This window comes from Austrofundulus limnaeus, unplaced genomic scaffold (genome assembly GCF_001266775.1).
Source record: "Austrofundulus limnaeus strain Quisiro unplaced genomic scaffold, Austrofundulus_limnaeus-1.0 Scaffold277, whole genome shotgun sequence".
Taxonomy (NCBI): Eukaryota; Metazoa; Chordata; class Actinopteri; order Cyprinodontiformes; family Rivulidae; genus Austrofundulus; species Austrofundulus limnaeus.
Window position 1 is genome coordinate 570994 of NW_013952679.1, and position 25318 is coordinate 596311.

Consider the following 25318-nt stretch of genomic DNA (forward strand, 5'->3'; position numbering starts at 1 on the left):
CCTTCCTTCATTCCTTCCTCCCACTTCCTTCCTCCTCATCCTCCTTCTCCTCCTCCTCCCTCCCTCCCTCCCTCCTTCCTTCAACATATTTATTTTAAGATAAACACCCTGTGTTTGTGTGAACACCTCAGAGCGCCATGACGCCCTCTACGTGGTGGGCTCTCTTGATGAGACTCTGGAGCTGAGGGGAATGAGGTATCACCCCATCGACATCGAGACTTCTGTGATCCGTTCTCACAAGAGCATAGCTGAGTGGTAATAAACCTGTACCGGCTGCAAACACTTATTCTTATTGCTTCCCTTTATGAATCTTCCTCCTCATCCTCTTCACTCAGTGCGGTATTCACTTGGACCAACCTCCTGGTGGTGGTGGTGGAGCTGGAGGGATCGGAGCAGGAGGCCCTGGACCTGGTGGCCCTGGTGACCAACGTAGTCCTGGAGGAGCACTACCTCATCGTGGGTGTGGTGGTAGTGGTGGACCCTGGTGTCATACCCATCAACTCCAGAGGGGAGAAGCAGCGCATGCACCTCAGAGATGGGTTTCTGGCCGACCAGCTGGACCCCATATATGTGGCGTACAACATGTGAGGACCCAGCTACAGGGGGGTCACCCCAGCCCCCCACCTTTCATGTGTCTCAGCACAGGACTGTTMAGTGTCAGTGAGGAGTCGACTGAAAGACAATGAGCTGCTCTGTTTTCAGCACACAAAGAAATGAAAGTATGGGTAGAAACATCCAGAAAACTTACAGCAGGTATAAGACTGACACAAACCTTACACCTGGCGCTCCTATGATTTCTATTTTTCATCAGCGAATATTATTTTTAAGGGCATTTGTCTTTAACGGATGTATTTTTGAATTCCTGATTCCTTAAAGTGTGGACACCTGAAAGCAGCACAGCAGAAGGTTTATATGATACTACAGTGTGCCATTAATGTAGTTTATTTTGTCTAAAAGGATGAATGTTAAGAGTGCACTTGTGCCATAGAATAGAACTGAAGCCAGTACGCAGACCATGGTTAAAACAAATGTTTATGTTTACGGAGCTTCCTGTGTAAATTACAGGTCCTTTTGCTTTTCATAGAAAACAGATTTTTATGAGCAAGTCCTCACAGTACAGCTGCACACCTACTTTCTGTTCAGATCATATTGATGCTGCAACAAAGAAGCACAGAGCTGTGGTGTTAGAAGGCGAGTTTGTGGTATTTTTGCTTGCTGTCATTCATTGATATGAGTGACTGAACAATGTGAGTCATGCAGAATGCAGTGTTTTTATTTTTTATATTTATTTTGTTATTTTATGGAATAAATCAGCAGCCTGGCCTTTGTAGAGCCATTTGAGTGAACTATGGTTAACCAAAATACATTTAGTTCATTTGTAATTATGGGAAATGTTTAGAATTCCGTCCGTCCATCTGTTTTCTGCCGCTTATCCAGGATCGGGTCATGGGGGCAGCAGCCTAAGCAGAGAGACCCAGACTTCCCTCTCCCCAGCCACTTGGACCAGCTCCTCTGGGGGAACTCCAAGGCGTTCCCAGGCCAGCTGAGAGACATAGTCCCTCCAGCGTGTCCTGGGTCTTCCTCTGGGCCTCCTCCCAGTGGGACGTGCCCGGAACACCTCACCAGGGAGGAGTCCAGGAGGCATCCTAACCAGATGAACCACCTCAACTGGTTCCTCTCGATGTGCAGGAGCAGAGGCTCTACTCTGAGTCCGTCCTGGATGACTGAGCTTCTCACCCTATCTCTAAGGGAGAGCCCAGACACCCTGTGAAGGAAACTCATTTCAGCTGCTTGTATCCGCGATCTCGTTATTTCAGTCACTACCCAAAGCTCGTGACCATAGATGAGGGTAGGAACGTAGACCGACCGGTAAATCAAGAGCTTCACCTTCTGGCTCAGCTTCCGCTTCACCATGACAGACTGGTACAACACCCGCATCACTGCAGATGCAGCACCAATCCGCCTGTCGATCTCTCTCTCTTCCCTCATTTGTGAACAAGACCCCGTGATACTTAAACTCCTCCACTTGGGGCAGGACCTCCTGCCCGACCTGAAGAAAGCAGCCTACCGTTTTCCAGCTCAAGACCATGGTCTCAGATTTGGAGGCACTGATCTTCATCCCGACCGCTTCACACTCGGCTGCGAACTGCTCCAGTGATGTTTAGAATTTTGCAATATTATTTTTTTACAGAACTTTTTTTCAATAACCGTTCATTTACAAAATACTAATTTTATAATGCAGTTTCAAAGGCTCTCAGTTTTGAAAAAGATAATCATCTCTTATCGATTATTATCGTAATTCTTTTAAATTTCACCATTAATACAATTTTTCTGAAAGCCTCATTGATCTGTATAAATATTTACTGTTCATTAAATCGTTAAACTGACAAACTTATAAAAAAACAACACTTTGTGTTTTTAGTCTTATGTGTATCTATGTCAACATTTAATTAGCTGTAAAAACATCATTAATCTGTAGCTGCTTTTTAAATATAACATATACCTTATTTTGATGTATATATATATATATATATATATAATGCAGATTCCAGGTTGACAGCTCTACTAAGAAAAATGACACATTTCTTTTGTCATCAGTGATTTTAAAAGATATTTATTGATAGTAGAGCCATTTCTCAGCTTTTTGTATGTTCAATTTGTGAGCATACTGTGTGACACTCGGGTTTGTTTATTTTCTTGTGACTCACATTGAGCAGCATCTCACATCATGTAATGAAGCCACTCTTCCAACTATTACTTTATTTGTTTAAAAAAATGTTAATGCGACTCCGTTTCATTTATTTTTCTTACATCCTGAAATGTAAGAACAATCATTGTTTTATGTGAACATGTCATATGTGTGATGTTGATGATGTTACTTTGAATGACCACATACAGGAAGTGCCAATCAAACTCGAGCGATGGGGAGGAATTTAATCCCAGACTTCTGTTAGCAGTGAGCTAAAGGATTTAACCGAAGCCTTAAGTGTTTTTAAGATGCCTGTTTTTATTTCAGCTCACATTTATCAGCAGCTGGATAAGGCGGATATGCAGACAGAGGTTAGGTATCTTTATACATTTTAGATGCTAAGATAAATATACTTTATTCTAACATCAGCCTTTACAACATAAACTCCATGAACATATTGTTTCAGGTTGTAGCTTCATTTTCAGTGCCATTAGGTTAAATGAGACCTAGAATCACATGGAGCAAGTGTCTAATAGTCTCAGACCAGCTTGATTTGTGATATTACTTTGTATGTTGCTCTTTTTTTGCTCCCCTAAGAGACAGGCTCCAGCCTTGTAAGTATGTACAGATTTTGTGTAAATTATTTTTGATGAGGAGACAACATGAGACTCCAAATAAAAACTAATTCTGCCATATTTGTGAATTTCTCTCTAACAGACAAAATTGATTTAAAGATTCCCCATTCGGGAAGAAGAAAGAAAGCCTTCTCAGCATCTTTTTATTATGGGAACTCTTTTAGGACAATATGGATCACACTTCACAACTATACCCAAAAGAATATGTAATCATTTATGTTGTACCATCGGCTGGAGGCTGCACCCCAGAATGCAAGAAGTAAGGAGCTCTTTATGATAAAAAGGCCAAACAAAATGCTGACGTGGCAGCAAAACTGAACAATGGGCCAAAACTGGCATTTAACTAACAAAGAGGAAAGATATGACTAATGAGGTGAGTCTGATAACACTAACACTACTTTTCATAAAAATCTTAATAAATAAATAAATCAAAAATCAAAATTTATGAATAGGATGTACATATACTAAATCTGAAAAAGTAAGGTTAGGTTAGGGTTAGGGACTAAACATTTTATATGAAAATATGACAGAAACGGGTGTTTTAGATTTTGGTTTCAGAAATTTTAATTCAAAAGTGAACAGTGAAAGTGAAAACACAATCTTGAAGTAAAGAAAATACAGAAAATGTAGTTAGTCCTTGTAAATCTGGCCAAAATTTGGGGAACAAATACATAAAATAATGTTCAGTTTTAAACAACTAAAGTAAAACTGGTCCAGTTTACAGTGGGTTCAAAACCAAACACAAATAATCATAAAAAAGTAAAACATAGAAAATAATATTTTTTGCATGAATACTGATAATGCAATAATGACAAAAATAAGTCACATTTTGAGGATGATAAACTAAATATTGTTCAGTGGGTTTAAAGATTCTTAAACTATGGGAATGTTTTATTGTAACTTTTTTCAGTAAGTCAACACATTTACCTTTTTACATCAAAGCCACACAAATTCTCTTAGAAAGTCTTAAAATGAAAGTAGTTTTTTTTGTAAAGGATTAACCAAAACATTGATTAGAGTGATTACACTGGTTCTCAAAGAGTCATAGTATCCAACATTTTCAAACATGCTTTGATTTTTACCGTTTCAAAAGAAAGATATTTAGAATTTATCAGTCTTATATGTTCAATTGTAAATAAAAAAGATCAACTGATTTTCAATACTACAGTACAGAAATTACAAGTTTACTCCATAAACCTTTTCCCCCCACATCTAATTTACATACTCTTCTATTTTACCGAGAAGCTCAGATGCTTTGTTCAGTGCTAGCATTGCATTCTCTAGCCTGAACTGTCCATTAGGAATGTGAGGATAGGGATGGCAGTTGGGGTATTGAGTCTTTTTGGCATCCACTCCCAGTTCCATCAGATGTTTCACAATTTGAGACAGGTCTCTCAGTTTAGGGTGGTAGAGTGAAACCTTTGCTGCAATGCCAGAAATTGAGGTGTTGGTGGCGTGTTGGCCTTGATGTTTATACTCTGCAGCAATGAGTGCCTTTTCAACCGCCTGATGGATTTTAAAGAGACACCATTCTGTGTTTTTTCCACTTTTGTCTTCCTGAGCTGCGTCAAGATCACAGCGTGCCTGTTTACACCAGCGCTGGGCCTCCTCTTTGTTCGGCTTTGGAATATTTGTATTATGGGACCAAAAGTTGTAGGAATAGAAGCCCCTAGAGAATCTTTCTCGTCCTCTTCTGTGATGCCTAGCCTCGTCATCCCACTGCTTGTAGAAGTTACTGTAACTTGATGCTCTGCTGGAGTAGGAGGAGTTTGTTGATGTGGTTTGTTGTCTTTTGCCATGGGTGAGCTCATCAATGCGATTCTGCAAATATTTACATGCTTCTGTGGCGAGTGTAGGGCAGTCAATATTTTTGTCGGGGTGCCATCTAAGATAAAGTCTCTTGATGCCTTTTCTTCTCTCTTCCTCAGGAAGACTCCAGAGCTCAGTCAGACATTTGTCAATCTCCCTTTTGGCTTCATCTAAGGAGGTTGGTAGGGAACTTCGTGAGGTTTTGGAATTTGGTGAGGGTTTGGAACTTGGTGAGGGTTTGGAACTTGAGGGTTGAGAACAATGTGGCACAGCTCCTATACATGTCACCAGCTCCATGGAAGATGTGCATGAAGTCTCATCTACTTTTACTTTCTTTTCTCGTTTAAACTGATAGAGGTCAAGATGGCCGACTTCAACTGGCTCATCCTCTCCAATATCTATTTTGTACCTCTTGTAACATCTTCTAGATTCCCCAGGAAGCTCTTCAACAATAACTGCATAAATGTACTTGTTGTTGATACTGTAGCCAATGTATTCCCCCTCTTCAAAGTTATTAAGGAAGCTCATGTCTAATGAATCATGCCATTCCTCTGGAATGTCTGTCCCAGGATCTGGTGGATTGAGATTGATGCTTTCAGTTTCAGAACTGTCACGGATGTGATTCCTGGCCAGAGTTTTCTGAACATCCTGTAGGTCATCACACATTAGAAGTTGTCCAACAACCGAGAGGTGTACTGATTCAATTCTGTGACCTAAAAGAATATTGATCTCTTTCGTTAAAGACATGTTAACTTCATTGATCACTTTAGGAGCCATGTCATCACTGTGTTTGAGGTAAAAGGCACAACCTTGTTGTTCTCGTTTGATGAAAACATCTGTTTCCCTGGTAGTTTGGTTTAGTGGGTGGGTATCCAACCAAAGCATTGTTTCTAAAGTTTTACAGCAGATGATCTGGATGCTGCCAAAAATCTTGTCACACATTTCATTCTCTTCTTCTTTGGTTATTTGACCCTGAGACTGCTCTCTGAGAAGACAAATTATTCCATGTCGGAATACACCTGAAGACAGATGTTTTTCAAACCACCCACTGAAGTCACAACCAGTCCCAAGTTCACAAAGCTGCATGTGTTGTTCCACCAATCTCTCTTCTGTGATCTGAGACAATATTTTAGGTCGAAATTTATGAGGCAACCGCTGCACCAGTCGATGGTGTTCGTAGATGTCAAAGCTCAAAAGACATTTACTGAGTTTCTCAAGCAACAAGAACTTATCTTTAAGAGCTTCTTCCAACCTTTTAGTCTCAAACACTGTGTCATTGTAGTAGAGTGAACATGATGAGTACAACTTCCCATCTACTGCAGGAAGGTACAAAGTCTGAACATCAGTAAAGGCCTGGTTTTCTTGAGTTTTGATTAAGCGAAACACCTGCTGAACTGCTCGTTTTACAGTCTTAGGCTGGTTTGCATTTAGTTGTTGTTTATCACAGGATTCAGCATATACAGCAGCCAGAACATTACAATAATGCACTGCAGTGGCTTCAACCTTTACACCAATCTTCTTGAAGAACTCTGCATACAATGCATCTTTTGGGGAAATTTTGTACAAGTATGGTCTGAAATCAAGATCGTGTTCAAGGGAAAGACACACATCATCAGCTTTACAAAGTGCTGTGTCTTCTTCAACCAAGACTACGGGAAAACCAATCAGTTTCTTTTCATCAAACTTATTGGCCTGCAGGTAGCCATAAGCATGTCGAAACACATTGGCACGGGTTTCAATCAGCGGCTCAGTCTCACATGGTGACTGACAAATGTTGCTCAAGTTGCTGATTACATTTTGTGAAGGTGGTTCTTCATGAGCTCCTGCATTTTTCATCATTTGTGAAAGTTTCTGAGAGAAATGAACTGGTTGCTGTATAATGGGCATAGAAGACCAAATCAACTCCTGATATTTAGGATCTCTATTGATCAATGATCCTCTAATTTGAACAGCAGTGTCCTCTGAAGCATAAGGTTGGTGGTAGCTGCAAAGTTCTTTTTGAATCTTCACTGGAAAAATGAACTTCACGTCAGCGATTCTTTCCAGCAACATTTCATCTTTGTCACTGGCCACTTTTCTCAAAGCCTCCCTGTAAAGCAACTTTGATTTCTCTTGCAGCTGAACAATTTTATTGTTTCCTTTTGCTTCTGATTCTATTTGGGTTGCAAAATTGATGATATCATCTGTTGAGACAACATGTTTCATTCCTAATTCTCGGACTAACTGTTTTGCTTCTGTTTTTCCAGTTTGATGTTCTTCACACAAGTCCGTCCAGAATTTATCTGGCACAAACTTTTCCTGGGGCACCATTTTCTGGTAAAGCTCAACCTGATCATCAAAAAAGTATGATGCCATCTCCAGTTTACCTTGACAACTGCGAATCAATTTCACTGACTTCAGGGATGAGATGACTTTGTCTTTGTGCAGTGAAAAATTGTAGTCATAACGTAGGATCAGTAACAGTTTGAGGAGGTCAAGAGTCTCCTTCTCTCTGAGGTTGTGTACAGCAGGCAAAATGAACTTCATGAAGTATTCCAAATCATCCAGGATTTTAATCTTCAGCATTTCTGAAAGAGCTAGGTTTTCTGGGTTGCATTTGAGAAAAATGCTGCTGTTGGACAAGGTGAATAGGTTTGGAAATGCCACTGAATGCTTGCTATTAAGAACAAATACTTCAAGTCCATCAATCGGTACTCGTTCTCCATGTGTTGTTTGAAATATTGGTAAGGACCTAAACTTCCACTCATAATCTTGATGGTTTTCACACTTGGACAGTCCAGACTGCAGGAAGTTCTGCAATGTTTTCATATCGTCAGTGGAAAGGTGAGAAAACTTTGAGTGGTTAATGGTGCAGACTTGTTTCAACACTGCACTTTTATCATTCACATTCATGAGCTCAGCAGGCAGTGCTGAAAACGGACTTGCATAGGTTTTCCTAAAAAACACATTGTCAAGCTTTGTAAAACCAAGTTTGAGCAGGATTTTTGATAGGTCGTCTAATGCATGCGGAATCACACTTGACATCTCTTCCATTGTTTGCAGGAGGTGCTTGTTGTTTAACTTTGGACAGACAACAGGAAGAATGTTACAGTCGCTGAAGAGCTTTCTCACATCACTTATTGTCAAACTTTGTTCACCAGCTGTAGAAGTTTCATGTGGAATTTCACTTTTAATGAACCTCCAAAGTGACTCCAACCATTTCAACATAGTTTGATTTGGAACATGAAGACCACTTTCACGGTCAACTTCACAGGTCTGGAGAAGACGATGGATTATTGGTTTGAGATATTTCACTGCACTGGGAAGTGTCATGTTCTTAACAAGTTTAAAGGTTTGTAGAATATCAATGTAATCTTTGTAGATGTTGTAGTCTGCAAATTCATCCTCAAAACCAAAGAAAAGACTGTCATATCTTGAAATCAACTTTTGAGATTTAGGGTCAAAAGGTCTTAAGATTGTGTCTTTTGTGAGAAGAAGTGGAAGCCCATTCAGCAGTGGGTCCTCATTCTCTGAATTACTTAGCAACTGTGGATGACTCAAGCAGAACTTCAGGAGTTCAGAACATCTCTTTTCATCTCTGATCAGGGTAGCAGTTATAGGCAAAGGTAAATCCTCGTCTGTTTGTGTTGGATCGTTGAGAGGTTTTGCTTGCAGGAAAGTGCACACAGAGGCTGGAGTGACACTTTTCACTTCAACTCCAGCTGTTTTAAAAGTATTCCAAATCTGATGCATGTTTGCAAAATTAGGGACCAGTTTCATTCCAATGTCTTCCAAAATAGAATTGATTTGATCATGTGCTGTGTCTGTCAAGTAAGGTGCCTGAATTGTTTCTTTTTCACTGAGGTTAGACCAGTCAATGTTGTGCACTTTAAATATCCGATCTGCAAGCTTAATGGTAGAAATTCTCAGTATTGGGATCACATCAAGACCCTTTTCTTTAACGGATCTGTATACCTCTTGTATCATTTCTTGCCAATCTGGAGCAACATCCTTGGACACAATTGGCCAAAAACACAAGTATGAAGTTCTGAAATCTCTTTCAATACTTGAAAGAGAATCTGTTTTAACTTCAATTCTGTCTCTGATGTAATGCAGGAGATCTGCATACAGTGGAGCAATGATGTTTTGTTTCAAAGCATTGTTCCATTTCAGTTTCATACTTTCACCATCTTCCTTCCAAAGGGTTTTCCTGGAAGAATCCACCTCAAAGTTTCCATTAACGTGTACTGGCAGCCCAGTTTTCCCAGGCAAGGGAAGTGAACAGAAAGCTGCACCTTCAAAATCCTTTTTTCTGAACTTGGATGTGTTGGAGCTTTCTGTGCTAACACGAACAGCGATTGCTCCCTGTGGAAGTCTGTCTGGTAGTTTTGATCCACCATTATCTTTGAATGAGCCAAACTGTTCAGCAACGATCCATTCACTTTGTCTTTTTTCTGAGGTAGAAATATTAGTTTCATAGAAAACATTTTCAGGGGTAATTTGATCCCTTGATTGTAGTGCACTTTGTAGTTTTTTCGTAAATGCATCTTTTTTCCCACTGCTTTCATTTGGCAGATGTTTTTCAACAACAAAAATTGATTCAAGTTTTCCTGATTTCTCCTTGATTTCATGAAGTGTTATTTTGCAGATGTTTTTCAGGAACAGAATTAGTCCCTCTGGATCTTCAGACAGGGCGGTGCAAAGTGCATTCATGTCATCATCAGTGACATCTTTTTCTGAAATTCTGGAGCTTTTTGCTCCAGCACTTGTCCTCAGGGGTAATCTGAACATTGTTCCCTCTTTAAGTCTAAATTTGTCTGGAAGAAAGGAGTTGTAGACATCTTTGTACATCTCCTTGAATGTATCATCTAGATTGTAGCCAATGCCAGCTTTTGGTTTTTCCGAATGACTTTCAATGTATTTTCGATTGGGATCAGAAATGCAAAGTAATTCATCTCCAGTGAGAATGGAAGGACAGTCAGTCAAGTGGTAAACTGAGTTGAATCCAACTCCATATTTACCTATCTTCCCTTCTAGCTGTTGCTTTCCTCCTTCTCCCAGTTGTTGAATGCCTTTCAAGTCATCATCAGAAAATACTCTGTTATTGAACACACAAAGGGCTGGACCCTGCAGAGAGTTCCATCTCTCCCCGAATGTTTTCTCTTCGCCATGTTGTCGTTTGTCCCAAACAAAATGAATTTCTGTTGCTTCAGCATCATCGGCATTTTGGATTAGTTCTTTAAGAATATCCTTTTTTGATGGATATGCTGAAATTATGTTTTTGATGCGAACAGTTAGTTCTTCACGCTGTTCAAACCCGAAAGCAAATGATGCCATTTTATATGTATGGTTTTCCAGACTGTGATGCCTGGTTGTTTTGATTCCAAAGTGGCACGCCATATTACGTGGAATATTTGCATGACACAAAGTGATACCTGAAGTTACTGGCATCCATGGACTGTCATTGTAAAACAGCTCTTTTGCAGGCTGTAAAATCCCACGGTCATTTGGTATCAGACAGTCAGCAGTTGTTTTTTCATTGGCTTCAAATAAACCTTTGCTTAAAATTGTCAGACAAATTGACAAATCTTTTTCTGGCAGTGGTTTGTTTTCATGTTTAGATTGAAGTTTCTGAAGTACAGTGACAAACTGAGTGAGAGTGAACTTCTTTTCCACACCCACAGTCTCCCAGAGGTTCCTGAAACTAGTGAAGGCAGATGGAAGTACATTAAGATAAGGTTTTGCTTCAAACTGCTCATCTTCTGCCACACAGCTGATGTTTACAAATCTGTCGCCAATCAAAATGAATGAGAATGACTTTGCCCGCTGTGAAAGTGAAGTGGTATTTTTACCTCCACTGATCCATTGATCCAGAAATTTATAGCACTCGTATGCTATTTTGTGAAGCAAAGATTTGTCAATTTCTCGTGATTTCTTACATGCTTCTTGCAGCTGCTGAAGCACTGTCTCTGGCTCCGGACTGGTTTGAACTCGCAGATGTTCTAGAACTGGATCATTGTTGTGCATTTTCAGACCACTGTGATCCAACACTGGATGTGTCATGTTCACAAGCAGAGTGTATCTGTCACTGAAAACGTCTGTGGGCCGTTCAAGGGATGCATTTTTTTCCATTCTGATATCACCTGAAGAAAATGCTGGGAGAAACGGGGTCATCCTCAGTGTTTTCCAGTGGACAGAGTCTTTGTCGTCCATGTGATTCTTCAGAAGGTCAAGCAGGCACGTCTGATGCTCATACGCTTTCTTTTTGTCAAAACTCCAGATGTCAGTTATTGTGCCTGCTTTCTGTGTGATGTCCTCCAGTGAAAGAAGATCATTTGCCATTCCAAGTTCCAACAAGCGCTGAATCCTTTTGGGGGAACGAAAGTCCTTTTTGGTTCCACCAAGCAAGCGTCCTTCCTCTGGTTCAAACAGACAGGCCACTTTCCCTGCTGGATTGACAAGTTTCTTAATATACTGGAGTCTTCCGTCTGTTGTGGGTATGCAAGGATAGCAGGCAAGAAGATTGTCCACTCCTTTCATATTGAGATCAATAGCATGGATAACAAGAGTGTCTCTGATTTTAGGATCCATTTCATTGATGTATTTGAACACAATTTCTTGATAAAACATCTCCCAGTTCCATGTCCTGTTTTGTAAAACCTTTGCCAGGCCAGCCTGCTTAAAACTGTTTCTCAACCACAGTGGAAGAGAAACAAAACAGTTTTCAGCACTTGCATGTTTTTTACACATTTGAGCTGCAAGTGGACCAATAGCTTTATGTTCTTCAATGCTCTCATGTAGAAAGATTGCATTTTTAATTGAGCACCAGTGTTCTCCGTCACTGAAGAGCTCTGGGCCAGCAGGTTGAGCAATGACAATATAAAATGCATCCACCAAAGGCTTAAATGTATCAGTCACTTTTTCTCTCTCTGGCCAAAATCTATGATAACAGTAAGTCTCCAGTTCGTTGTTCTCAGACATTTCCTTCAATGTCAAAAGGGCAGTAACATAGGCTGTCACTACGGGATCCTGAAGAAGAGCCTTGTTCCACTCATGTTTCAGGCCATTTTCCCACAGACCTTTTCTGTTGCTCATCACAGCAAATGTTCCATTTACATTTATTGGAAGACCTGTGTGAATGGGAAGAGGAAGGAAGCAAAATGCCCGTCCAACCAAATCTGTTTGGCTTACCTTCAAGGGCACAGCAACTCCTCCAATGGGCAAGGAGAATGTGGATTTATTGTTTTCTCGAAGGTAAATTTCCAGAGACTGTTCTGTCCCAAAGCAGTTGTAAACAAGCCAGTGTTGTGCTTCAGTTGTACCACTCTGCTGAATGGTCATATGGAGAATGCGGATTGTGCAGCTGTCAATGATCTCTTTGCATTTACCATCACGTTTCATCAGTGACTTCTCAGCTTCATGTTGCTTGGATATCAAGGCTTCATTTGCAATTGACACAGTCTTTACATCAGTTGTGGAAATAGACAGGATGGTGTTTATGTCTTCATCTCTTGGTGGAGTTGATGCATTGTTTGAGATACTTTGTAAAGACAATATTTTGACATTCTTGAGAAAAAGCAGATGGGTTTGTGAATTTTTTGTAAAGTTTTGCTGCAAGGTAAGGACATCCTGTTTGTGATAAATTTTTGAACAAATTTCTGACTTGTCAGCCTCTCTTTCATTTCGGAAAGGCAGTTTGATCAGGGTGCCTGTAAAGGGTTCTGGGGGACTTCTTGTGAAATTACAGTCAAAAATGCCCTCATATGGTCCAAATTGTCCTGGAAAACAATCAAAAATTCTCTTTTGAGAGAGATCCAGTTTGATTCCAGGATTTGTTTTTTGCTGAATGTGCCTCTTAAGGTGAGTTACATTTGGATCAAGTATGAGAAGTCTACTGCCACTGAGAATGGAGGGAACATCTGTCACATGATACACAGTATTGAATCCAAGTCCAAACTTTCCAATCTTTTCCACTTTGTTTTCCTTTGACGCGGAGCCAACTCTGACAACATTTTCCCAGTCCTCATCTGTGAATTGCTCATTATTAAAGGACCAAAGACATGGTCCCTGACAAAGGGCCATTTCAGGATCAATGAGACTTTCTGGAGGATCCTGGTGGACTCTGAAATCAACCAAGAATTTACAGGCATTAGCTCCAGCATCTTCTGCATTCTGAATGAGCTCTTTGAAGATGTCCCCATCTTCATCATACTCTTTAAGAATGTTTTTTATTCTCAAAGTTATTGGCTCAAATTGTCCACACTGTTCAATTCCCACTAACTCTGGAGCAAGGATGTGGTTACTGAGGAATCTTATTTGTAACCATTCAGCTGTTGCAGTTGGGATTTCCTCATGCAAGACATTGATTTCGTCTTGACTGAATTGAAGCTCGTTCAGTCTATTTTTGCCTACATCACAGAAAAGTGCTTCTGACCTTGGTTTGAGAGTGACATTTTCACCCTCTATGATGACTGGCACTGGGATGTCATCCCAAACTGTTTGCTTTTTTCTCCACAGCCAGTTGAGAATTTCTATGGACACTTTTACCTCAGCTGGACTTGCAAATGGATGTTGCCTTTTGTCTATGTTTTTCTTAATCAAAAGAAGAATGTCAACAATTTCTTCATTTGTAAGTGATTTTCTCAGACCAAACTCCTGAAGTAATTTCTTGAATGGCAAAAACTCATTTGGCACCTTTGCAATGAAAGAGCTCAGATCTAGATCAGGTGGGTAGTCAAGAACCAGGGTCTGTGGAGAAACAAAGTGGTTGTGGGCCCACAGCCAGCAAGGCTCCTTGTTCATCAACTCCCCAAACTCAGATGTGTTTTCTTGCATGTGTCTGTAAATACTATTTAACTTTCTTTTGAAATCCACATTTTTGTCAGGATCAGTCATTTCCTGTGCTTTTGATTTTAGCACTGATAAGTTCTCAATCACCTTGTCAGGAGGAGGTGGACGTTTGAGGCCGAGTCTGGTGCTTACTTTGTCACGAAGTTTCCCCATTAGAGGCATTACATATCCAACAATGTCCTCATACATAGTGTGTCTTATTTCATCTGGGCTGTAGAAACAGTTTTTCAGAGCTTTATCACAAAGCTGTTTTTTGTCAGTGCCAGGTTGATCACATGGGACCCATTTTATCCTTTTAAGCTGATTAAGAAGCCCATTTGAAATTTTTGGCAGAATATCATTAGCATCCAGCAATGCCAAGATGGTGTGAGATCTTTTGAAAGCCTCTGTTCTAGAGTTCACATGAAGATTTTCAATCTGTCTTGTGGCATGCAACAAATGTTCCAGTGTCACATCTGACTCTTTGTTCATCAATCCAAGGTCTGTCAAGCTTTCCATCATCTGTAGTGTTTTGGTGTACACTGGCGGGGGGAAGAAGTCTGACTCAAAAATGATTCTGAGGGTTTTAACTCTTGGATCAAAGAAGCTTGCAGTCTTTTTCAGCTCTCCATTGACTTTAATGAATCTCAGATCCCTGCATCTGTGTTTTAGGGACTGGTGTTGAGAGAAAAGGATGCTACCATGCTGTAAAATCCAAACCATTATTTTTTCAGTTTCTTCATTACTGCAGGTACCTTTTTCAATGCAGTTAATAAGAACAACAGCTGCTTCTGCTGGACTCAAGATATTAACTTTGAGTAGTTGTAACAGTCTGCGGTCAACCTCAGTAGCACACTGGATAACTGTATCAGGCATGGGCAGCTCTGTGGGTACAGTCGGAGAGGACATTAGAAGCAGTGCCTGTTTCAACTGAGCTCCGACACAGGATCCTTTCATGGTCTGAAATAGGGGTAATGTTAGGAGGAAATCTTTCTCTTTGCCTGAGATATGAGTCAGAAGGGACAGGTAATCTTTTACTTCTTTTTGTGATTTGTGAGACTCAGACTTTATGACTCTGATCAGCTGCTGAGAGTCTAAATTCATCAACAACTTCAGGACACTTGTTGGAGATGGATTCAAGACATACGTTTCAAGGTCTTCGTGCTTGAGCCACTCATTTCCTGTCACCACTGTGCCACCAGCTTTGGTCACCACCTGAGCTATTGGTTCAGGCAAACTACTCTGCCTTCCGTTCCGAAAAATCAGAGTTGTTTTTTGTCTTAGTTTTGCCAGTAAAACAGGCTGACTGGTAGAGAGGGGACTGACAGGAATCAGAGGTATTTCTGTGAAACCACTTAACTCGCTGAAGTGAGAGTTGAAAAACTTCCAGATTTCTCTGAGCCAATCTAATGGTGGATGATTTCTGTTGCTGATGTTCCATGTCACGAATGCTGACCTCACCTGCTTCCATTCCTGTGGCAAATACCTTCGTGTATATTCCACCACATAGTCAGCATTAACATTGATGACGCAGAATAAATCTGAAAAGCAAATAAATACCAAAATCATGTTAGAACACAAATACACACAGGCATACTTGTAGTTATTTTGTTTTTAATTTTATGAAAAACATACTTTGTCTGGCCAGTTCTTCCAAGTGGCTTCTGCATCCTGAACTAAGGTCATTTGAAATGAAGAGGTGTTTGCAGAATGGCATCAAGGTTCTGGAGGAAAAAAAATGATAAACTGGTTAATTTATTCATTCAACAAATGCATGTCACCATCTAATACCTGAACAGTACATAGATAAGCCTAAAACAGACTGATGTAATGTGTTTGGCACTTTCATAATGTAGATAAACAGAGAAAAGGTTTGGTCACAAACACAATTCTAAAATTTACGCTCCAACTTTAAATGACAGATGTGTAATCATTAGATTCTTACAAGCGTGTATTAAATAATTATGCCAATTCATATTAATAAATTAAGCTAAAGAAAATAATAAAAATAACATAAGCAGGTGTCAGTTCCAAGAGAAGTTGTGTGCACCTTTAAGCCAATCATCAGTTCATCACAGGGCTAAATTCATGTACCGGGTACACTACCACAAAGATTCAGTTAGTTTAGAACTAAGCGGGGGTGTGGTGTGTGTGTGGTATCATTATATTAGTTTAGAATAATCTACAAAAAATATTATAATTTATTGCAATAATTTCTGAGACAATTTATCATTCAGAAAAAGTTGTTTAAAATGAGTGACATGGTGGTTAATGGGTCCGTCAAGATAGGTCATGAAAAWTTTAACAATCAGATCTCAGACACGATAAAGAAAATATAACAATACCTTGGAAACTTTTTGCTGTCAATTAAGGCCGTGTCCTCATCTCTGTCAGTGAAAGATCTGAATGAACCATCACTAAGTGGAAGTAGCTGAAGACCCCTCAATTCTTTATATTTTCCATCCTTTAATATGTACTCCAAAAGAAAGAGTTTGTCTTCTTTACTGATGTTAGCCACACCGGTCCTGTGGAGAATGTCTCTGAGGAAGGTTGGAGTCACATGTTTTGGGCTTGTGTGAGGATAGGTCTCAATGGCTCGAAGAACTCTAGCTGGTAGAGTAACAAGGTTTTCTCCACATGAAACCAAAGTCCTTTTAATGGCAGCCAGCATGTCAGTGCTTGTTGGACCATTACAGGGTAGCACGGCCTTTGATAAAGGAATAAATTTTGTTTCATCTCTGGCAAGAGACAGGACGGCCATGTTCTGGCTTAGTAAGTGATGAAAAACATCCAGAGCAACATCCTGCCATTTGTCTTTGAGCTGTACCTGACTAATATCAGGCCATAGACTGTACACAGATGAGATGGGAAGAAGAGACTGTTGGCAAAGTTTGATGGCATTTTGAATGATCATTACATATGCTTGTGGGAGCACCTTCTTCACCAGCAGTTCATTCCACTGAGCATGTTCATCGTGTTTCTGGTCCTCTTCTTGCCACTTGATGTGTCTTCTGTTGTCTGTGAGGCCAAAGCAGGCGTTGACACAAACTGGGAGACCAGTTTTGTTGGACTCGTTGTTTGGGAGGGGGAGAAAGCAGCTCAGTCTACCCTGACTGCAGTCTCTCTTCACATCAGTGGGAAATGCCACGTCAACACGGGGTAGAAAACTCAACTTTTTTGCAAGAGAGTCGAGATTTTTATCATTACCCTCCTTCATTGTGCATGTGGTGATGAGCCAGTTTGTTTCTTTGTGGTCTTCTGACTTGATGGTTATAAGTTTAAACTTTGTCAAACCCTCAATGGCTGAGTCCTCTTCTAACTTTAAATGGACTGTTGTGGGGATTGAAGATTTTACTTCAAGCCTTGTGTTAACGGTGCCATCAACATTAATATGTATCAGGGACACAGAGCTTACACTTTTCAAGAAGAGGAGGCTCAAATCTGCATCTGCACTGAAGCTATCAAAAAGCTCCACCACCTTCTCTGAATCATACAAATTATCTGAAATTTCTGATGTCACATTGCGCAGAGGAAATCTGAAGATTGTCCCATCAAAGTACTGATCCTTTAGGACATCCGACCATTCTCGCCCTACAACTGAAACAATGTCTCTGTATGGTTGGAACTGATCATGCATTGTCATCAGAGCTTTTTGGTGCTCAGCGTCATCCAAAGACCACAAAAACCCTCCTTTTCTTTCTCCAAAAATCTTTTCTTGAGGGTCCATCAAGCCAAGGTGCCCTGAGCTGAATATGCTTGGCACATCTGTGGGTAAAAATCAAGCACATTTTCCCATTATATACATTCAGAATCTCTAAAAATATATTTCAAACTCAGATGGTTAGACTAAAAGTACTGTTACAATGCACAAGTTTTACCAGTTATGTGATAAACAGAGTTGAAGCCAATTCCAAATCTCCCAATTTTGTCCGGGTCATTGACCTTGCCACTTCTTCCTGCCTTCTGAATTCGGTCCCAGTCTTCATCAGTAAAAACTGCATTGTTGTAGGCGTAGAGAGCAGGACCTTTGGAGAGGGGAAAAATGTGTTATGTGTAATTACTGTAACTGCTTATTTTGAAATCCCAGCTTGACTTGAAGAAATTACTGCTCTGATTTTAGGTTCTCAACATAGGGGCAATTTCACTAACAGTGGTTCAAAAGAATTATAACTGCATGTTGGGCTGCCTTAAAGCACAGGCTTACCTGGGCCAAAGCCCAAGGGACTACAGCATTGTGGGTGGGTGGGGGTGGAGGGTATTATTTTGAGGTCACAGGATGAGCTGATAAACTTATACTTTTATGACTTGTCACATTTTCTGTTAGTCATTAAAGGGGCAATCATGTAAAATCAACCTTTTTGAGTTTTATACCATGTTATAATGTTATACTCTCATAAAAAAACATGCCCAAATCCTTGCTTTGACTCATTCATGCATGTTTGAGAAATCCTGCAACGTTTTTAGGCAGCCACGCTGAGGAGCAAAACGACAGGTGGGGACCAGAAACGCCCCTGCGATGTGTCTTTAAGTCGAACTTCCTCATGGCAGAGCACCCCCACTCCCTCCCCACACACCCCGCCCATGACTCCTGCAGGCTCTCGGTGAAACTGAAAGTGAAACTTAAACTGTCTGCTGAGCTCTCACCATTAGTTCTCACTCAGTGAAGCTCTTTTCAGATTAAAAATACCTTTGAGGAAATGTATTTTCAGATGCCAAGTAAACTGCATCATAGCAGCCCCCCCCACCGAAATGTCAGAAGCGAAGGTGGTTCTTAAAGAGACAGAGGCCAATTTCAAGGCGTTTAGAAGAGGAAGTGATGAGAAGATAAGTTTATTTTCTATTTAAACATAAAAACAGCATTTTAGTAACAGCCAAAGGTGACATAGATACTTTATTATGGTATAGTATTTAAATGTATGCCTGAGAAACACATAATATTGCCCCTTTAAACATGCATCTTTGTGGTCGTTGACTGATTCAAACTAATAGTAACCCACGTAGGCTCTCAAGGTCTGACCAATCAGAATATGTATTGTTAGTTTTGAGTTGTGTCCATTGATGACTGACTGGCAGCTGCCAACATTTTGGGTCGTGGAAGAAGTTTGTCAGCAGTGCTCATTAAAGTAAATAAATTGCATTTGTCAGAGTGAGTTTGAAAAAGAATATTGAGTTACAGAAGCTGGCAGAACTTTCTGAACCAGTTGCCTGAACAGATGAACCTACAGAAGGATGTTTATGGCCTTAAAGCATCCTAAGAGGAGGCAGTGTTGTATAAAGTACCTCACGTTCTTTCTGTTAAAGTGACACTAAATGTTTGTAGTTTATCATAAAATATCTGAAAATTTGAATTGTACACAGAATTATAAGAAATATTTTGAGGGATTTAGATTATCTAAATTTGTTCAATTTGGAACTAGATTGTGACATAACTCTTCTTTAATCAATGCAATTAATGATCAAACATAAATGACAGGTTTTACACAAATTTTGTTTGCCTGTTTTATTCCTAGTCACGTGGTTTTTAACGTTCAAGTAGTGACAAGGAAGTTTATAAGTTGTAAATTTAAAATATAATGTCATCAAATTGTGATTATTCCCCAGTCAAAGTTTAAAGTGATAAAATTCCTACAGCTTGATGGGTGATTTTGATTGAATGAGGGCACATATTATGTAGCTAAGAGCTTTGAGTAGCCGGTTGGTTAGAAAGGTAAACAGTCCGTGTTTCATATATTGGTCTGAATGGTGCTCAGTGTGAAACTTATCCTGCAGGTAACTTTTGACCAATAAAACCATAACAAATCTGTTAAAAGCAAGTTGAACTTTAAATATTAATTACCTTGGTATTTTCCAAGCTTTTTAGTCCAAAGGCTCTTGGTCCCGTAGCTCCTCTCATCGTGGATGAAAAGCACTTCTGTGGCTTTGGCGTCATCTGCATTTTGAATCAGTTCCTGTTCATAAATAAAACCTAAAATTAAAAAGTAAGCCTGGCACAATGAACCTGTTTTGTGACAGAACACAACAGGAAAATTGGCAGAAAAATACATTTTAAAATAGTACTTTTTGGCTCTTTATTATTAGCAATCAGTCAAAATAGCACATTTTCCCCTATTTTTTATTTCTTAAATTAAATAAAAATGCCAAATAAACCACAGTTAGACCAAACTAGTATGAAGATCCACAAAAAGAGCAACATGCTAAAAACTCAGCATAGCTCTACATGTTCTTAAAACGTTTGAAGAGAGGGCAATAAAAAGAGCAAATATCGAAAAATAAGTGTACAGCAAATAAACCGTATCTGACAGGAATCGCCTGAAAAATTAGATTTACCAAAGATCTTGACATAAAACCTGAGAAAAAATTCTTTAGCTAATATTCCAATCCTCTGAGCTGCTCAGTTTAATTCGCTGAGAGAGTATGAAAAGTAATTGTTGCCATCAGAATTTGAATACACCAACCTTCAAAATCTGTCCACCGTCTGGATATCGGCGCAGAATACCTTTCAAGTAGTCGATGAATGGTGGGGCTGTGGCCCCAAAAGAAGTCCTGAACAAAACAAAGATACAAAATTAAAACCAAACTTTAAATCAACATGATTAAGCATTAACAGTTTGACAGACATCTTTTGAACCATGCTAAGTGTGATCACTACTGTAAGCTTGCCTTTTGAAAATCTGAATAGTTATGGGGTCCCTTGGTCTGTTTTACTCCTGATATTTTTGTATTAAACTTCACAATAGTTGAAGAATGTTTTTGTTTAATTGAAGAATTGCTTTGTACCCTAAAATTAGCCTAGGACAGTGGTGCCTCCAGAATTTTTTTGATGGGGCAATCATGTGGGGGCCACTGAAACCAAAAGCCAGAACAGAACTGCGGGAGATATGTTATATTGTTGTCAACTTGTTGTATTATTTGAAAAATACTGCAATACACAAGTTAGGGAATCACCTTCAGACCTGTTTGTCTGAAGGTGTCCTCCCTTAAAATTATTTAGTTTTTAAATAAAATAACTTCCAGAGACTCTGCATCCTAATATTAAGAACATTGGTTTCACCTGGTTTGTCCTTATTCAAGGGGGACTAGATTTTAGGTTTTAGTTTTAATCTTTATATTTGTGTGGGTCAGAAGTGGGTAACTAGTTACATTTACTCAGTTACATTTACTTGAGTACCTTTTTCAAAAAGACAACTTGAAGTAGTAGTTTTACTACAACATACTTTTTACTTTGAGTAATAATATCCTGAGGTACTGCTACCCTTACTTTTTTTATTTTTACTTTTTTTATTTAGAAAGACAGATTTCCATTACATTCGTTAATTACAGCTTAACCCATTTAAAGTTGTATACAATGATAGAAGCAGAGAATCAAAGTAATTTGGTACATACATATTGCCTTTCTGGTATTTTCTTTTATAAACTGTTACTTATTTTAGTTGTGAACGATAACAAAAATTAACAACATTGAACAACAAAAAAATGGGGGTTGGACCAACTCGAGCAATTCTGCTACCCTTACTTGAATAAATTTCCTAAAATTCTACTTCACTGAATGAAGAACAAACATATTTTAACCAGAAAACACATACAGTGAGACCGATTCCCTTTACACAAGCTTTGTTGTTCTAATGCTATTTTCTATCTTCTGAACCTGCTGAGGTGTTTGGAGGTCAAGTGAATATATGATAAACAATAGATATAGTAACTGGTAGTACTTAAAAATATACAAACATATACAACCCCTGGCAAAAATGATGGAATCACCGGACTCAGAGGATGTTCATATAGTTGTTTAATTTTGTAGAAAAAAAGCAGATCACAAACATGAGACAAAACTAAAGTCATTTCAAATGGCAACTTTCTGGCTTTAAGAAACACTAAAAGAAATCAAGAAATAAAATTGTGGCAGTCAGTAATGGTTAATTTTTTTTAGACCAAGCAGAAGAAAAAAAATATGGAATCACTCAATTCTGAGGAAAAAAGTATGGAACCATGAAAAACAAACAAATAAAAGAACACATCATCAGTATTTTGTTACACCACCTCTGGCTTTTCTAACAGCTGCAGCCATGGACTTAATGAGTGTTAAACAGTACTCTTCATCAATCTGGCTCCAACTTTCTCTGATTACTGTTGCCAGATCAGCTTTGCAGGTTGGAGCCTTGTCATGGACCATTTTCTTCAACTTCCACCAAAGATTTTCAATTGGATTGAGATCCGGACTTTTTGCAGGCCATGACATTGACTTTGTGTCTTTTTTTTCAAGGAATGTTTTCACATTTTTTTCTCTTTGGCAGGATGAATTATCATCTTGAAAAATGATTTCATCATCCCCAAACATCCTTTCAATTGATGGGATAAGAAAAGTGTCCAAAATATCCACGTAAACTTGTGCATTGATGGAAGAATTAACCACAGTCATCTTCCCAGTGCCTTTGACTGACGTGCAGCCCCATATCATCAATGACTGTGAAAATTTACGTTCTCTTCAGGCAGTCATCTTTCTATCCCATTGGAATGCAAATCCAAAATTGACATTTTGAAGAAAGACCACTCAGACCTGAAGAAAGAAAATGTCTTACTGAAAGAAAAGGTGCTTGAGGCTGAACGTTACCAACGCCACTGTAACCTGCGACTTTCAGGACTCAAGGAACAGGAAGGAGAAAACATCAGAGAGAAAATCGAAGAGCTTCTGCTGAAGATTTTTCCACAGTGGGATGACAAAATCGGCGACATGGTTGACTCGGTGCATCGCGTGGGCAAGAAAGAAAATGGAAGGAGTCGCCAGGTCATCATGCAGTTTGTGAGGAGACTTCATCGGGATGCGGTATGGAAGATGACTAAAAATTCACAAGTCTGCCAGGAGCGAGGGGTCCGCTTCGTCCAGGACTTCACCAAGGAAGACAGACTGACGAGAGAACAACTATGGCCTAAAATAAAACATGCTAGGTCTCTGGGTAAGGTGGCTTTTTACAAAGGTCACTTAGCAGTCATTGATGGGCGTGTAGTTACTGCTTAAATACAGCAATGTAAGAGGTCAGCCACTTTGTAGGCTAGTTAATAGAAAAAGAGAGGGGAAGAAAAAAAAGTTCCACTTTTTCATTTTGAATGGAAGCTGTTACTCTCTCTCACAGTTCATTGTGAAATGTTGTAGTTCTTTTCAGAGTTCAAATTGAACATTTTATTTTCACCTTTTCTTAAACACTTGAAATTGGAGGACAACAAATACAATACTTTTAGGGACCTCCCTAGGTTTGAGTTAGTTAAAAAAAGTTAAAAGTTTACTGTTATTGTTTTCACCCGAATGAATGTGTGTGTGTGTGTGTGTGTGTGTGTGTGTGTGTGTGTGTGTGAATGAAAATGTCTTTGCAATGTAATTTAAAACTCTTGACAATTAATACCAGAGGTCTTCAAAATAGTATAAAAAGAAAGGCTTTATTTTTATTTTGCAAAAGTAAAAGTTGTCATTGTGTATTACTTCAAGAAACTCACTCAAATGAATTAGATGAAAAGTTTTGGACAGCTCAATGGGGAGACAAAATTATTTTTTCACATGGAACAACAAGATCGGCAGGTGTTGCAATTTTATTCAATAACCTACCAGGGAAAATAATCACTATCAAACACAGTATTAATGGACATTGGATTATATGCGTCCTCCAAATTAATAATTGTACTCTAATTTTAGGAAATGTTTATGGTCATTGTAATACAGCACAAAACAGAAGCCTTCTAACAGAGATCAAAGAAGTTATACTATAATTTAAAACTAAGTATGCAACTGAAAATATAATATTAGGAGACTGGAACATGGTTAAGGATGATTGTCTGGATAGATTTCCTAGTAAATTTACAAATTCTCACCCAAATACAATGCTGGATGATTACTGTAACTCACTAAACCTGATATATGGAGAGAGAAAAATCCAAACATAAAACAATATTCTTGGTTCAAGCCAGATGGTTCATCCAAATCAAGACTTGACTTTTGATTGATAGCTGATCTGCTCTATCAAATTCCACTCTGTGATATAATGCCCGCTCCTCTAACTGACCACTGCTGCGTTGAATTACTTGTTACACCTCTAACACAGTCGTCCAACAGAAAAGGATACTGGAAATTTAACTCTAGCCTGTTAAATCACGAAGACTTTTGTAAAGGTATAGAAAACCTCATGCAAAAGATCCTACATGATGAAACCCTAACATCATACACCCAGAAATGGGAATTCATAAATTACAAAATTCACCATTTCTCAATCTCGTTTAGTAAACATGTTAAGAATCAAAATAGCATAGAAGAGAATGCCATAAAAGATATACTCTCAATAACTACACGTCCGCTTCTGTCAGAAAATTATAAAATAAAACTTTTACAATTACAAACTAAACTGGATCAAATMTATGAAGGAAAGGCTAGAGGGGCATACATCAGATCACGAGCAAAGTGGATGGAGGAAGGAGAAAAAAATACAGCCTGCTTTTGTAGGTTGGAAAAAAACAGACAAGAACGAAACTGAATAAAATCTGATGATTAATGGTACAGAATGCTCYGATCCATCTGCTATTGCAAAAGAAATATAAACCTTTTATCAAAACTTATATACCTCTTTTTACTCTGAAAAAACAGACATCTTTATTAAGAAAATTGAAAAACTTGTTCCAAAAATTAACAATGACTTTGAAAAAAACTGTGAAAAAAATATAGAAATGACAGAACTGGATGAAGCGCTTATGTGTTTAAAATTAGACAAATCTCCTGGTCCTGATGGGCTGACAGCCAACTTCTACAGACACTTTTGGGAGCTGCTTAGGGAGCTCCTCTTTCAAGTATTTAATGAAGCAATAACCAATCTAATGTTACCTACAAGCATGAAACAGGGTATTATAACATTGATACCAAAACCTGGCAAGGACGACAGAACATTAGAAAATTATCGTCCAATTTCACTTTTAAACAGTGACTATAAGTTGCTGACATATTTCTATACAAATAGATTAAAAAAAGGTCTCAATCAGATAGTAAGTGAGACTCAGTCGGGTTTTGTCAACAAAAGATCGATCCATAACAACAAGGCATCTTAGACTATGGACACCTAATTGAGGATAAGGGCTTCATTTTATTTCTGGACTTTCACAAAGCTTTTGATAAACTAGAACATCAATACCTTTTTAAAATACTGCATTTATATGGATTTGGACCAAAATTTTGTAACATTATTAAATCATTTTATGATGGTACAACCAGTACAGTAGCACTCCCTACAGGCACTACTCCTCGCTTTTCTTTAAACCGAGGAGTTAAACAAGGATGCAATATATCCCGCTTTTTATTCATTATGGCAGCTGAAATGTTAGCAACCCACATGAAAAACTCTGAAAT

General features: G+C 38.9%; 2 protein-coding genes across 3 annotated transcripts in view; one reads left to right on the plus strand and one right to left on the minus strand.

Moving 5' to 3' along the window:
- The window catches only part of dip2a (disco-interacting protein 2 homolog A), a gene marked incomplete at its 5' end in the record, with an annotated part of 36949 nt that extends 35603 nt beyond the window's left edge, over nucleotides 1-1346 (plus strand). For both annotated transcript variants that reach the window (XM_014021083.1, XM_014021084.1), the window contains 2 exon segments: nucleotides 132-255; nucleotides 336-1346. In XM_014021083.1, coding sequence (XP_013876537.1) covers nucleotides 132-255; nucleotides 336-588 — 377 coding nt within the window.
- Nucleotides 1347-4536: 3190 nt separating this feature from the next.
- Nucleotides 4537-20572, minus strand: sacs2 (sacsin molecular chaperone 2). Its single transcript, XM_014021067.1, has 7 exons — nucleotides 20559-20572; nucleotides 20397-20484; nucleotides 19778-19889; nucleotides 17820-17966; nucleotides 16287-17706; nucleotides 15577-15665; nucleotides 4537-15482 (listed from the first exon to the last, which is right to left on the minus strand). The coding sequence occupies exons 1-7, from the start codon at nucleotides 20570-20572 to the stop codon at nucleotides 4537-4539; spliced, it is 12816 nt and encodes a 4271-aa protein (XP_013876521.1).
- Nucleotides 20573-25318: the final 4746 nt, after the last annotated feature.